This window comes from Corythoichthys intestinalis, chromosome 10 (assembly GCF_030265065.1).
Source record: "Corythoichthys intestinalis isolate RoL2023-P3 chromosome 10, ASM3026506v1, whole genome shotgun sequence".
Classification (NCBI taxonomy): domain Eukaryota; kingdom Metazoa; phylum Chordata; class Actinopteri; order Syngnathiformes; family Syngnathidae; genus Corythoichthys; species Corythoichthys intestinalis.
The window spans coordinates 10021123-10035493 of NC_080404.1; the positions used below are offsets into that span (position 1 = coordinate 10021123).

Consider the following 14371-nt stretch of genomic DNA (forward strand, 5'->3'; position numbering starts at 1 on the left):
AAGATATTAAAAATGTACGTTCGTAAAAAGATGGGGGTTATTTACCGAATTCTTGATCTCCTCTACAATTTTGGTAGCAGGCTTACAAGACATTTCTGCCAGCAATTCATCTTCTGCCCTCTCTTCCTTGATGCATTCCAGAGAGTAAGTTTCGCTTCTTAAATTAGTTTGAAGGTTCGCCATCATTTCCTGGAGCATCGAGAGGTTTTGGCCAGATGAAACACTTTTGAGTACCTGCATAATCTGCAACTGGATAGCAGGAGCATCAGACTCCCCTTCCTCTTTTGGATGATCTGAGTTCTGTTCTTCTTTTGTAGGTAGTGTGGAAGCATTATCTTTACAAGGAGATTCCCTTCCATTCCTGGTTGAAAACTTCTCATCTTTCATAAGTGGTGCATCAGATGACATTTCATTGTTTAAAGTTAAAACACAGTTTTCATATCTTCCAGTGAGGGTACTCAACTCCTCTTCATCATTTAGTACTGAGGAATCAAACCCTTGAGTATACGTTTCAGGTTGTGCATGAGAGCCATTTTCATCTATTCCAAGTAGTGCAGTAGTGTTATCTCTTCCAGACTTCTCATCAACTTTTCCAGTTAGATCATTGCAAACCTCGTCAAACTTCATTGGTGAGGCATTAGACAACACTTTGTCATTTAAAGGTAAGGCAGGGTCTTCATCTCTTCCAGGTAGGATATTCAGCTCCTCTTCATAATTTATTACGGTTGCATCAGACCCCTGATCGTACTTTTCAAGCCGTGCATAAGAGTCATTTTTAAATATTCCTGGTGACGCAGCAGAGTTATTGTGATCTTCTTTACACCTCTCAACAACTATTTTCGTTAGGGCATTGCAAACTTCTTCAACCTTCATGAGTGAAGAATTAGACCCCTGTTCAGAAAGCTTTTCGCTCAATCTAGTTGCGGAATGAGAGTCTTCTTCATTACTTCCAATTGGAATATGAAACCCTTGTTCAATGTTTTCAGTCAGGATATCAAAGCCATCTTTGTCTCTTTCAGACTCTTTTTCCATTCTTCTACCTGGGTTTGTGGTCCCTACTTCAACACTTAAAACTGGCATATCAGACCCTTCTGAGACAGTTGGGGCATCAGACTCTTCCTGTTTCCTACCTTGGCAATCAAGGTCTTTTGTTAATGTGATATTTTGGGAAGTTTGGGTCTCAGACTCTTGGCCCTTTTCAGTTGTGTCAGGGGACAACTCTTTAGCTTGTAGAAGTGAAGAATGGGACCCCTTTTCATATTTTACAGGCAGAATATTATCCTCTTTACCTTCATTGAATGGGGTAAAATATTTTTGTTGATCATTTTCAGATGCTGTAAAAGAGCTGTCATCTTGTCTGGTATCTTTTTCATTTATTGTAGGTGGGATACTGGGTTCTTCAAACCTTTCAGCTGGAATTAAAGAGCTGTCTTTGTGTCTTTCAGACTCTTTTTCATTTCTTCTAGCTGGGGTACTGGTCTCTACTTCAACACCTAGGGCAGGCATATAAAGCCTTTCTGAGACATCTGAATCCTTTCCATTTATAACAGGTGGGGCCTTAGACTCATCTTCCTCTTTTCTACTTTGGTTTTCAGAGTCCATTCTTAATGTAATAGAAGAACAGCCCTCATTTTGGGCAGTTGGGGTATCAGACTCTTGAACCTTTTCAGTTGTGTCAGGGGGCAGTGCTTCAGCTTGTAGAAGTAAGGAATGAGATTCCTTTTCATAATTTACAAGTAGTACCTCACCCTCTTTACCTTCCTCACATAGAGTAGAATATGTTTGTGGATCATTTCCAGATATTCCGGTATGTTTTTCATTTATTGTAGTTGGGGTACTGGGGTCTTCAACACTTCCAGCTGAAAATATAGAGCTGTCTTTGTGTCTGTCAGACTCTTGCTCATTTCTCTTAGCTGGGGTAATGGTTTCTACTTCAACACTTAAATCAGGCCTTTGTGAGACATCTAAACCCTTTCCATTTATTCCAGTTGGGGCATCAGACTCGTCTTCCTCTATTCTACTTTGGTTTTCAGAGTCTGTTCTTAATGTGATGTGAGACCATTCTTCATTTTGGGCAGTTGGGATATCAGACTCTTGAACCTTTTCAGTTGTGTCAGGGGACAGTGCTTTAGCTTGTAGAAGTAAAGAATGAGACCCCGTTTCATCATTTTCAAATAGAACATTACCCTCCTCACCTTGCTCACAAAGAGTAGAATATGTTTGTGGATTGTTTCCAGTTGGTGCATAAGCACTGTTATCTCTTCCAGTATCTTGTTCATTTATTGTAGTTGGGGTACTGGGCTCGTCAACACTTCCAGCTGAAAATATAGAGCTGTCCTTGTGTCTGTCAGACTCTTGTTCATTTCTACTAGCAAGGGTACTGGTCTCTACTTCAACACTTAAATCAGGCCTTTCCGAGACATCTAAACTCTTTCCATGTATTCCAGTTGGGGCATCAAACTCATCTTCCTCTATTCTATTTTGGTTTCCAGAGTCTGTTCTTAATGTGATGTGAGACCAGTCTTCATTTTGGGCAATTGGGGTATCAGACTCTTGAACCTTTTCAGTTGTGTCAGGGGACAGTGCTTTAGCTTGTAGAAGTGAAGAATGAGACCCATTCTCATAATTTATAAGTACATCACCCTCTTTACCTTCCTCGCATAGAGTAGAATGATTTTGGTGAATGTTTCCAGATGGAGCATAAGCGCTGTCATCTTTTCCAGTTTCTTGTTCATTTATTGTAGTTTGCGTACTGGACTCGTCAACACTTCCGGCTGGAATTCCAGAACTGTCTTTGTGTCTTTCAGACTTTTGTTCATTTCTCTGAGTTGGTGTATTGGTCTCTACATTAATACATAAAGAAGGCATATGAAGCCTTTCTGAGACATCTAAACACTTTTCATTTCTTCCAGTTAGGGCATCAGGCTCATCTTCCTCTGTTCTACTTTTGTTTCCAGAGTCTTTTCTTAATGTGATATGAGACCAGTCTTCATTTTGGGCTGTTGAAGAATCAGACCCTTGAAGCTTTTCAGTTGTGTCAGATGGGGCATAACCGCTGTCATCTTTTTCAGTATCTTGTTTATTTATTCTTGTCGGGGTACTGGAATCTTGAGTACAGCCAGCTGGAATTTCAGGGCCCTCTCCATTTTTTGATAGTGAGATATTTGAATTCTTTTCATCTATTTCTGTTCGGGGATCAGAGTCTTGTCCATCCTTATTAGTTTGAGCATAAGAGTCTTTTTTTAATGTAGACGAGTATTCACTGCCTATAGTTAGGGTGTCACACTCTTGAACTGTTGGAGTTGTGTTAGAATACTCAACTACATCTTTTAGAAATGGGGCATCAGAGACTCTTTCATATTTTTCAGGTGTCTTAATTGTTAAAACTGACTTCTCTTTTTCTTCTTCTTGTGGATCAAATGAATTATCTAAATCCTTTCTACGTGGGGAAACTGAGCTTTCTTCCGCTTTTTCAGATTCTTGGTCATTTCTTCTGGACAGGGAACTGGACTGCTCTTCAATGTTAATAGATGTTATTTCAGACTTTTGTTCATCTTTTAAAATTGACATATCACCCCACTTTTTACCCATTCCAGCTGGGGCATCATTCTCTACTTCATCCTTTTTCATTTTATCATCGTAATCGTTGTTATATTTTCTAAGTGAGGTATGAGACAGCAATTCATCCTTTGCGGTTAGGTTTTCACTCTCTTGAACTCTTTTAGTTGCGTCATGATATTCTGCTTCATCTTTTAGATGCGAGGGATCACTGGCCTTTTCAGGTTGGGCATCTAACTCCTGATCTTTTCCAGTTACCATAAAGTAGTTCTTTTGATCTTTTGTATGTGACTTATCAGGACCAGCTTCATGAGAATCCTCTTTCAGTGTTCTGGTTTGAGCTGGAGAATCCTTATCGTCTTTTGAAGGTGGTAAATCAGAGTCATATTCTCTGTGAGTTGGAGGATATGACTCATTGAAAATGTTTCCAGTTAAAGAATGAGACCCCTCTTCAGCATTTTCGGTTGTGGCTTGAGGTTGTTCTTTATATGATACAGGTTGGATATCAGACTTCTCATCTAGTCTGATTGGAGCAACTGAGTCTTTTAGTTTTCTAAATTGTGCAGGAGATTCACTTTTGTCATATGAAGTTGAGAGAACAGACTTCACTTCATTTTCAACTAAGGTTAAGTCATTAGATCCGATTTCAAATTTGCTGGTCAAAGCAACATCATTTTCTTCATCTTTTCGAGGTGGGGCATCATATGACTCATATTCATCTTTCATCAGTAAGGCATTAGACAGTTTTATGTCACTTCCTAATGGAGAATCAGAATCATCTATAACTTTTTTCATTGTGGGGTCTGACTTTTCATGAACATTTCTTGCTGAAGCGTTGGTATGATTTTCTTTTCTGGTTTCCGTATCAAAATCATCTGTTCCAGTCTGACAGTTAGACATTTTAAAGTTTATATTTTTGTCATTAAATCCCTCTTCATCTTTTGTCATCGAGGCCAAGTGAAGTTCATATTTTATAGGTTGGGCATCAAACTCCTCATCAATTTCATTTGAAGATGGGGCAGTTGAGTCTTCACGTCTAGTTTGGAGATCACACTCTTTTCCCCATTTTGTCTTTCCAGTTGGATCATTAGACTCTTCTCCAAGCAAGGGATCGAAGCTCTCTTCCTCTTTGCTAGGTGGGGCAACAGAGCACCCGCCATCGTGTAAAGTTCGAGCACTAGAGCAAATTTCCTTTTTTATATTTGAGACACATGACTCATCTTTCTCAGTTGTAGTTAGAAATTCAGACCCAAATCCTGGTGTTCTAACTGAATCGAAAGAGTTGTCTCCATCTTTTCTACATGGGTCATGAGAGTTGTTTACATCTGACCTGGTTGGGTCATTTGATGAATATTCATTTGTAATGTGTGAGGTATGAGATCTTATTTCATCTTTTTCTTGTGGGCTGTTGAGGTGATTTTCAACAGTTATAGCTGGGATACTGAGCCTGTGTGTCGCATCCTTTCCAGTTGTAGCATTAGACAAATCCTCCTTTCCTCCAACTGTAGAAATGAAAACCTCTTTTTCAAGTTGTGAATCATACTGATCAATCACATTATCTTTTCCCGTTAGAGAACATGGCTGGATTTTATTAATTTCATGAGCGTTTCCCACTTGGTGGACTGTTTCAGTTGTGTCCAAACATGCATGTTTCTCAAATAAATTGATAAACTCCAAAGCCACATTGCTAGCTAAGCTACCAGATCTTTCTTCATCCTTTACAGGTGTGGCATCACAATAGTTTTTATCCCTTTTTGTTGGTATGTCAGGTAAATCTTCGACTTTTTCAATTTTGTTGTGAGACTCATCCTCATCTTTTTTAAGAGGAGCACTGGAGTCTTCTATAACATTTATAGTTTGTGTAGAGTATTCCTCGTTCATGTTTTGAGTGAAGAAATAAGACCCATTTTCGTCTTTTTTAAATGATTCCGAAGATTTATTGTCATCTTTTCTATATCGATCAATATGTCCCTTTTCTTTTTTAGTTTGAAAACCAGTACCCCCTTCAACTTCTACTTTTAGAGCATCAGTGTCCTCCTGTATTGGAAGTGGGGTGCAAGACCACTCTTCTTCATCTGTAGTTGTGCCAACAGAATAATTTCTATTATGTCCATTTGCAGAAAAAGAGTTCTCATCTTTTAGGGGTGCAGCATTATACTTCTGTTCATCTCTTCCTTTTAGGTTGTCTGACTCCACTTCAATATTTCCAGTTAGAACAGATATGTTCACTTCATCTCTGCTTGGAATATAAGCCTCCCGTGAGAGAGTTCTAGTTAGGGCATCAGACCAGTCTTCATCTGCTACAGTTGAAGCACTGAACTTCTCAACTTTTCCACTTGAAACATTATATTCTTTTTCATCAACTCTAGGCACAGTGCCACAATACACCTCACCTTTTCCATTTGGAGGAAAGGAGTTCTCTTCATCTTTTGAAGGTGTGGCATCATACCCGTCTTCATCTCTTAGATTTGGGTTATCAGACTTCACTTGAACAGCGTCCTTTGAAGCATAAACTTTCTTTTCATCTCTACTTTGGATAGAAGACTCCTCTTGAATATTTCCAGTTACGACTTCGGATGACTCCAAATCTTTATTAATTTTCTTTTCATTGTTTGTACCTGGGGAATCAGAAATCAGAACCTCTCTGGTAAGCGCATCACATTTAGCTTGACGTTTTCCAGTTGTGGCAAATGACTCATTTTTCTCTTTTCTCGGTGGAGTATCATACACCTCTTGATCGTGGAGTTTTAGATTGCTAGATTGTTTTTCATGAATTTCTGTCTCATTTTCGTTCATACTGGGTACATCTTTCCTGACTGAATTAATAATTTCAGACTCTACGAGCAGACATGTAGTGTCACACTCAGTAGATAAACAGTTGTCCAATGATAGCGGAGACTGACTTGTATCAGAAGCTCTTTCACTCTCATTCCCAATAAAAGCTTCAGTCATCCCTTCTTTGTTGTGTTTAACATTTGGCAATATAGAGTTTGAAATCAATGATGGAGCAGTGTTGAGTGACAGGAAATCAGGAATGACTTGAGTATGTCCATCTACATCCATTCCATTTTTTTCTGAAACGGCATGGCCTTTCACTTTGATATAAGAATTTTCGGTGGCGTTTGGTAAAGTGGTTGGGCTTGAAACTGATTCAACCATTGTTACATCCTGCTGATATGTCTCTCCTGGCTGCATCTCTCTTGATATGCAAGAGTTCTCCTTATTATCACTTGTTTCTTTTGCGGGAACTAGACTGCACCTCGAACCAATCGGTGTTTGATCCAGATGAAAATTGGCAGATGCTGCTGGCGAGCAATTTTTGGCATCTATTTCACAGCTTTCATGGTTATAATGATTTGTTGGTATAGATTCATCAACCACAATAGATGTAGGAGATGATGAGTTGAATATTTGTGGAACGTCTCCACAAAGCAAAGAGTTGCTGAATTTAGATTTTAAATTATAACCACTCTCTGAAGGAAGCAAAACTTGCTGGAATTTGTTGCTATCTTCATTATGGACAGGGTTACCTTGTGCATCAAAACCTTTGACTCCTTCAACACATAATGATGATCCCACTTCATCCAGAACACCTTCAGCAGAAGGGGCCACAAAACGTGATGATTCGTCCAAGGTGTAACAAAACTTATGATGACCGACAGTGGAAGACAAACTGTGACTCTCTAGTGCAATATTGCTGCATGGAATGAGAAGACCTGAGTGGCCAAATTGAGCAGTTTCATTGTTGTCACCTTGCTTGTAATCCGATGAGATGTTGATCCCATTAGTTGAGCTGGTGACATCAGCTGGTGGAGTAAAGTTATCCAAGTGAAGAAGACACATTGGAGCAAATTCCTCCTCTTCCTCTACAACTAATAGTCTATTTTCATTGTTTAGTTGTGAAGCAGACTTCCTGTTGGAAAGATCATGTGTTTTTTGGGCTTCCTTTGAATAATTAGAGTTATGTTTGTCATCAGCTGGGGGCTGGCTGCACTTTCTCTCTGGAAACATGGTGTCCTCCTCTTTTTCAATTTGGTTAGCAAACAACTTTAAAACGGTCTCTTCAGTCATCTCTTTTACGCCATACAAAAATGTGTCATCCACAATGTCCTTTTCTTTAAATTTATTTTCTTCCAACTGTACAGCATCATTGTCATGTGATCTGTCTTTCAACACATTCTCATGTGAAATATTATTGATTATCCCCGACCCACTGCACGATGACTCCACAATAGATTGTGTCACATGTTGAAGGGTGCTATTATCTGAACACCCACGTGGTGAGTTGGCATTTTGTTTATTCACAAAAGCAGGTAACACAGGAATCTCTTGGGAAGTAGGACTGGTGCAACTATCATAAGCATCATCTGGATCCTCAATATATAAACTATCATCAAACCTTTCATTGCTTGTGTTTGCGTCTTTCACATCTGAGTTCTCACTTATGGAGGGTACATCTAGGTCACTTTGCTCTGAAACATTCACAGCCCAAGGCTCCATACTGTGTTGTAGATTTTCCAAAAATACTGAATCTTCAAGAAAAAACTGTACCATCTTAGTTAACTTCTTGTCAAGTATTAAAACCCTGTGCTGAGACTTTAAGTCGATGTAACTGTTGAGCATTAAATAAGATACAAAGAGCTGCTTTGTCTCCGAAGAAGTAAAAAGATCTTCGGCATGGCAACGTCCATTAATTCTCAGTTTTCTACACATGAGCCACGATGAAAACCTTTCATTAAGGCAATCAACATTGAGAACCTTTTCAGGGATTTCGATGGATTTTAAGACATATGCCATGTAGACATCAATGTAGCCATTTTGTACAGCAGAATTGACGTCCATAACCTCAGTATTTTCTGGAATGTAAAAAGCTGAAATTTCCCCACGTTTGCTAAACGGACTGCTGTCAAGTACATCACTGATGGATTTCTCATAGGACTTTGATGATGTGGCACAAAATTGGGATTCTTTCGGCCTAGGCAACACAAGGCCAATGAACTGATGCCTGGTCCCAAGTACAATTAGTGTACTACTAAAGCTCATTAAATCACACTGAACCATAGCATCCACCGTTATTCTTTCGCCACTGTTCCCAGTGGACAAATAAGCTTCTTGGGTTGAATTTAAATCCTCCGTTGCTTGGTCAGCGACATTCACCTCATTGGGATTGAGATTTGCTATTCTGTCCCGATCACAGACAGATGTCAAGGTGTGAACAATCCTATCTGTCTGCGATCTATTGCTGCGTACGCATTTCAAAATCAGTCTATTAACCTGCATGTCTTCTAAATGGGACTCATTTGCAATAGAAGGGTCATGCATCATTTTCTGGCAAGTCTTTTGTCGTTGAAGAATTTTAAGATAAACAGAAGCAGGAATCAACCCTTCCTGAAATGCCATCTCTAGGGTCACTGTATCTCCTGAATAGACCACATTCAGTCCATCACTGACTTGGTTGAACTCTATTATTTTCACAACAAGGTCTTCCAACATGGAGGCTTCCCTTACTGCTGTTGCTACATCGCAGATGGATACAGAGGTCACATGTGAACCGTCTATGCACTTGCTCTCCAGGTTATACTCCAGTAACTGATTTCCAGTTGTAGATTTGTGAGGAGCATGTTGTTTGAGAACATCATCCCAAATAAGATGAGACTCAGGCTCAGACAGGTCTGAAGTCGGAAGGAGAAGGCTTATTTTGTCATGACTCAGGCCGTCAAATGCTTGGGTCCAAATACAGCCATTGCCAATGATAGATTTCATATCCTATAAAGAAAAAGAAAAACATTTATTGTTAAATTGTTCCTTACGGCACTTTAAGTATTCAGAATCAAGGCAAGTGTGTACTCACCAGCAGACCAATGTGTTAAAGATCACGTGCACGAGTTCAACACTGCATCAGCGTTGCAGCAAGAAAGTTTTTGGTTGTCAGCAGATAGTGAATGCAATCATGCTTTAACTTCTTGTGAAAAGTGTATGTTAGTCACATCACATAGTGAACATTTTGATGCATCAACCCTGTTAGCCATTTAAATATCAGCACATAGACCGAAAAATTGCAAAAGCATGTTTACAGCATACTCCAATAATCTGGTTGCAAATAACATAATGTAGTTTTTCAGTTGAAAACACTGGTGTCTGTATGAAGAGCAAACAACAGCTGCAAAGAAGGAAATATTTTTTATCATGCAATCAACCCTCAGACAACACTTGTTTGAGGCCATAACACAATACAAAAGCATTCAAGTGAAAAGAAGAAAAAGTGGAACTTCCAACCTCCTTTTCAAGTGCAGGCTTATTCAAACAATGCTGGGACAGGTCATTGTAAGCCTTGTTGAGGTTCTCCAATTGTTCCTGGACTTTTTCTCTCTCCTCCTCTGACATTCTGAAAGTAAGAAAAAATAGCCTCTTAAAATGGATGTTCAGATTTTTTGACATTAGGCTTGGTCTTAGAGTTAGTGGGGGTTTAATTAGTCGGTGGTGTTAATTTCAACAAATTCCATGCAGTTTGTCAGTTATTTGTTAGTTTCAGGGCTCCGGAGTGGCTAAGCTAGCGCGAATCAATGTTCCCATCTTAGCATGTCAATAAATAAAACAATATTAACAGATCTAACATAGTCAAATAAATTCAAAATGCAGATATTTGTTCTAAATATCCATAGGACCAAAATAATGTCACACCAAACTGCCGAAATTCATTTTATTCTGCAGTACTATTCTTTTAGATACGTAATCAACCAAAATAGAGGGGAGTGCTTTGGCCACTCGTGCTCATGCTGCATTCAAGGAACGTGGCAAGTCCACTCGGATGATACCAGTTGCGATCTTAAAGCGTTCCAAGTGAATGTAAACAGCAAGATGGCTGACTGTTACATTTTTTTTTTTTTTTTTTGGCCATGAAAAGACATTTTGACCTCTAGCAAACGTGCCTTCTCGTAAGCGATTAAACAGTGGAGAAAAAAACAACGGCTTAGGTAAATGGCACACACTGTAAACTGCTTTCTTTAGTTTAAATATTGACGGTCTGCTTTTTTGATGGGCAGTGCCATTTTGTCGAGTGACGTCAGATTGAAGCAGTTCATAAGGTGGGGGCACTGTTTTGTTTTTTTCGACTTCGCGACTAGAGCCTTCCAGTTAGAGTGGGGTTCTAATGAAATTTTTCCTGGTCGGATGTTGGATAACTCCGACTTTCCACCTTCCTCAAATGCAGTATTAGTCTACTGAGTCTTCACTGAAGAACGGCAACGTGGTGAAATCTGCATTTAGAGGCTGTGGAAACAGACCGAAGAAATGGGCAAACGAAAAGTTTCCACAAATTCCCTATGAAGAACGAGGAACAATATAAACTGTGGTTACTTGCTGCTGCCTGCAGGGCTTCTGGATTGCAAATGTTGCTGTTCATATTACAATTATTGACATGCAATGGTAAGTTTTAATAACTTTATCCTGAAAACATAGCCAACACTATTGATTGCATGGGTCATCAGTGATTCTCATGCATGCATAACTTATTTTTCATTGGCATCCTAAAAAAGGACTATTGACTCGCGCTAGCTTAGCCACTCCATAGCCCTAAAACTAACAAATAACTGAAAAACTGAACGTAATTTGTAGAAAACAACTCCACCTACTAATTAAACCCCATCTACCTCGAAGATTAAGCCTAATTTTTAAAAATCTGAACTTCCCTTCTAGCTTATATAATTGTGCAAAAGTGTGCCAATTATTTCATGTAAATAGATAGCTTACTTTTCTCCGTGTTTGCTCAGCATAATTTCTGTGGCCCTAATCGCTTCTGCAACCTGCTCTTTCTTAGTTACCATTTCCTCCAAAGAGACCTAAAGAACAAAAAAGTCATTTATAAATACTTTTATCAATAGTGTATGAAACCAAAACATAAGAATTGCAGATATTTTAATTCTTAAATTAAGACGACAGACAACTAGGACTGCAACATTACATCTGGAGATTACAATGACATCGAATACAAGCAACAAACGCCATTACAAGAATAATAGGCATTATGTGGAATGTCAATGACCAAACCCAGAAAAACGTTAGCTAACTTTGTTTGCATGCTTTGATAGTAAACATAGCTATCGTTGATGACATGATGCCTTGAATCTGAAAGATGTTTTTGTTGTCATTTTAAACTTCATGCAGTGCTATGTCCCCGTCTACCACGGTTAGAAGGAAGTGCTTTGACCTTTTTTTTACAGACTGTGCAAGCTAGTTGGCCTTAACCCTAGATGACATTGAGTTTACATTAGAAATAGATCGATTATCGGCCGGGGCGATTATCTGCGATGATAATTGGAAATTTGACGCATTTCGGTATCGGCCTTGTTTTTTTGATGCAGCAGCACCTATCTCTACTGCCTGCTGTCTCTTGCACTAGTATTCATCCCGTCCTCTGATTGGTTAAATGGTAATACTAAATGGAATTACACTTGCATTGTGCCTCAGGCACTTCTGGAGCTATTATTTTCTATTTGCGTGATTCAATAAACATGCTTTAGGCATTTCAATGAAGTTCAGTGTTTGCATTATTCAACTTTTTTTTACGCTAATTTTTACACTTTTACTGCAAAAGCTCCAAAATCGGTTATCTGCCCCTCAGACTACTAATAATAAGTATTGGTCCTGAAAAACCCATATCGGTCGATCTCTTGTTTACATATATAGCAGGGGTCTCCAAACCGGTCCTCGAGGGTCACTGTGGGTCCTGGTTTTTGTTCATACCGATCAAGCACAGACCTTTTAACCAATGTGGTTTGTACTGAAAAAAGCAGCACCTGACTGCAATCAACTGATTACACTTATAAAACACCAGATTGGTGAAAAGGTGTGGTCTTGTTTTGTTGGAGTGAAATCCTGCACCCACTGCGGCCCTATGTGGAATAGTTTGGAGACCACTGATTACAGTATAGACATACATTGACCATCTAATGTAGCTGAATAATAATTAAAACTCTGAGTCTTATTAATGTAATACCTAATTCAATTCCAATCAAAAGATATTATTTATTATACTATTAATATTTTATAGCACTTTAGATCCCAATATTTTGTGCTATATGATAACGTTAAATAAAGTCTTTGGAACATGTAAAGTGTATTTAACCTTAGTCAGTATTAAAATATAAGAACAAATATGTTGCTTTTTTATCATGGTTTTTTATCATATATTAATTGGGGAATATCTGCTCAGACACTGAAATATCCTGTAACAAGTTGCAAAATTTTGGTTTACAGAATGGAAATGGGACAAACTGGTTCTACGTCGTAACTCATATTATAGTAAACAAAATGATGCATTATACAACTATGGAACTGCACCGCTGTATGTAAAGTATTAAAACACTGATCTTTTAAAAGCATTTAATTTTTTTTTTTTTTTTTGTGTCTATGTGTGTAACAATCAAATAATATCTAAATTATGTCCAAAGTTCATTTCAAGTTGATCTAGTGTGAAATATGGGTGCTTGTGCAACAGTAACAGCCGATTGAGCACTTCATATAATTAACAAAATAACCATTTATAAGTAGAGCAGAAAGAATGTGTTTTTATTAAAATTCACATGAAATATAAAACCAAAAGATTATTTGAGACATTTTCTATCAGGTCAAAAAAACGCAATTATGCAAATACATGTTATTACCTGGGAGTTATTTGAAGAATCTGTGTTGGCATTACTATCTTTCAAAGCATTTCCCTCATTGCTTACATTCTTTTTCACATTAGACATCCAATCTAAGAGTTTGCTAACTTTATCACCATGCTCTCGCTTCTCTTCATCCACTGATCTCTGGAATCACAACAGGTTGGGGCATGAGAATAGAAGTAACTTGTAAAGAGGAGCAAAAAGGTTATCTCAGTTATCTAAAATATGAACGACTAGAATATATTACGAAACAGAACTAAATACTGCCCAGTGGGAAAATATAAATACACGAAATAGTATAGCAGTCTGGACATGTCTTTTTACGCTTCCACGTTGAAAGGTATAACATACAATAGTCACACATGAAGACAAAATAAAGCCCATTTTCAACAATCATTTTAGGGAAAAAAATGTCAACCGAGTTCATTTTAATTTTCTGTAATGAAAGCCAGATAATGCACCAAAATCTTGAGCTCTGGCAGCCTCCAGTAATCTTAAACCAGTGTGGCAGTCGTAAACACTTCTTTCCAGTGCTTCTTTGAATGTGATTCGTCTCTTGACCTTTGGACATGTGAGGCTTTTGGTGTGGGATTTCACATCTTTGATGGATGACGCTGTGGTTTTATCAATGAGGCCCCTTTGAATGACTTCCTCCAGTGAGACTCTATCGTGAGTGTCAGGGTTTATCAATCCACCCGTAAAGAGCTGGAACTCTATACACCGAGTACCAACATCCTTGGGTAAGAGGTTTTCCTGCACTGCCTGAGTGATCGACACAGACTTCCCAGTCTTGGGGTGAGTGATGCCATTGAAAGCTTGCTCAAACTGCTGGAGTTGTTGTGCCAATTTGTCATTTAAAAGATCTTTACTGACTGCATCACTGATGGAAAGTTTCTCTCCTGAGAAGGGGTCACATATGCCTCCGGTGCAAGCTTGAGCCTCGAGCAATCTCAAAGTAGTCGTCCCATCAGTAAAGCCCTGTTGAAAACCCTGAAGAACAGAGAGCCTCTTCTTCTGGTTGAGGTCCCAAAGACCAGCAATTGGGCTGTTTACATCTTCAACAACAACCATCCTTGAAAATATCATGTCGGCAATCTCGTAAACACTAAGAAGGCCACTCTTATATTGTTCAAACTCAGATGCTTCAA

At 38.7% G+C, this 14371-nt stretch overlaps 1 protein-coding gene across 13 annotated transcripts in view; it reads right to left on the reverse strand.

Annotated features, from left to right (window-relative positions):
* Positions 1–14371, reverse strand: part of dst (dystonin) — a 255373-nt gene that overhangs the window by 118707 nt on the left and 122295 nt on the right. For 12 of the 13 annotated variants that reach the window (XM_057848279.1, XM_057848273.1, XM_057848272.1 and 9 more), the window contains 3 exons: positions 13221–13367; positions 11308–11396; positions 9835–9943 (listed from right to left, as the gene is read on the reverse strand). In XM_057848279.1, coding sequence (XP_057704262.1) covers positions 9835–9943; positions 11308–11396; positions 13221–13367 — 345 coding nt within the window. Of the gene's footprint in view, positions 1–45; positions 9325–9834; positions 9944–11307; positions 11397–13220; positions 13368–14371 lie in introns of all 13 variants that reach the window. The other variant, XM_057848283.1, reaches the window with a different exon arrangement.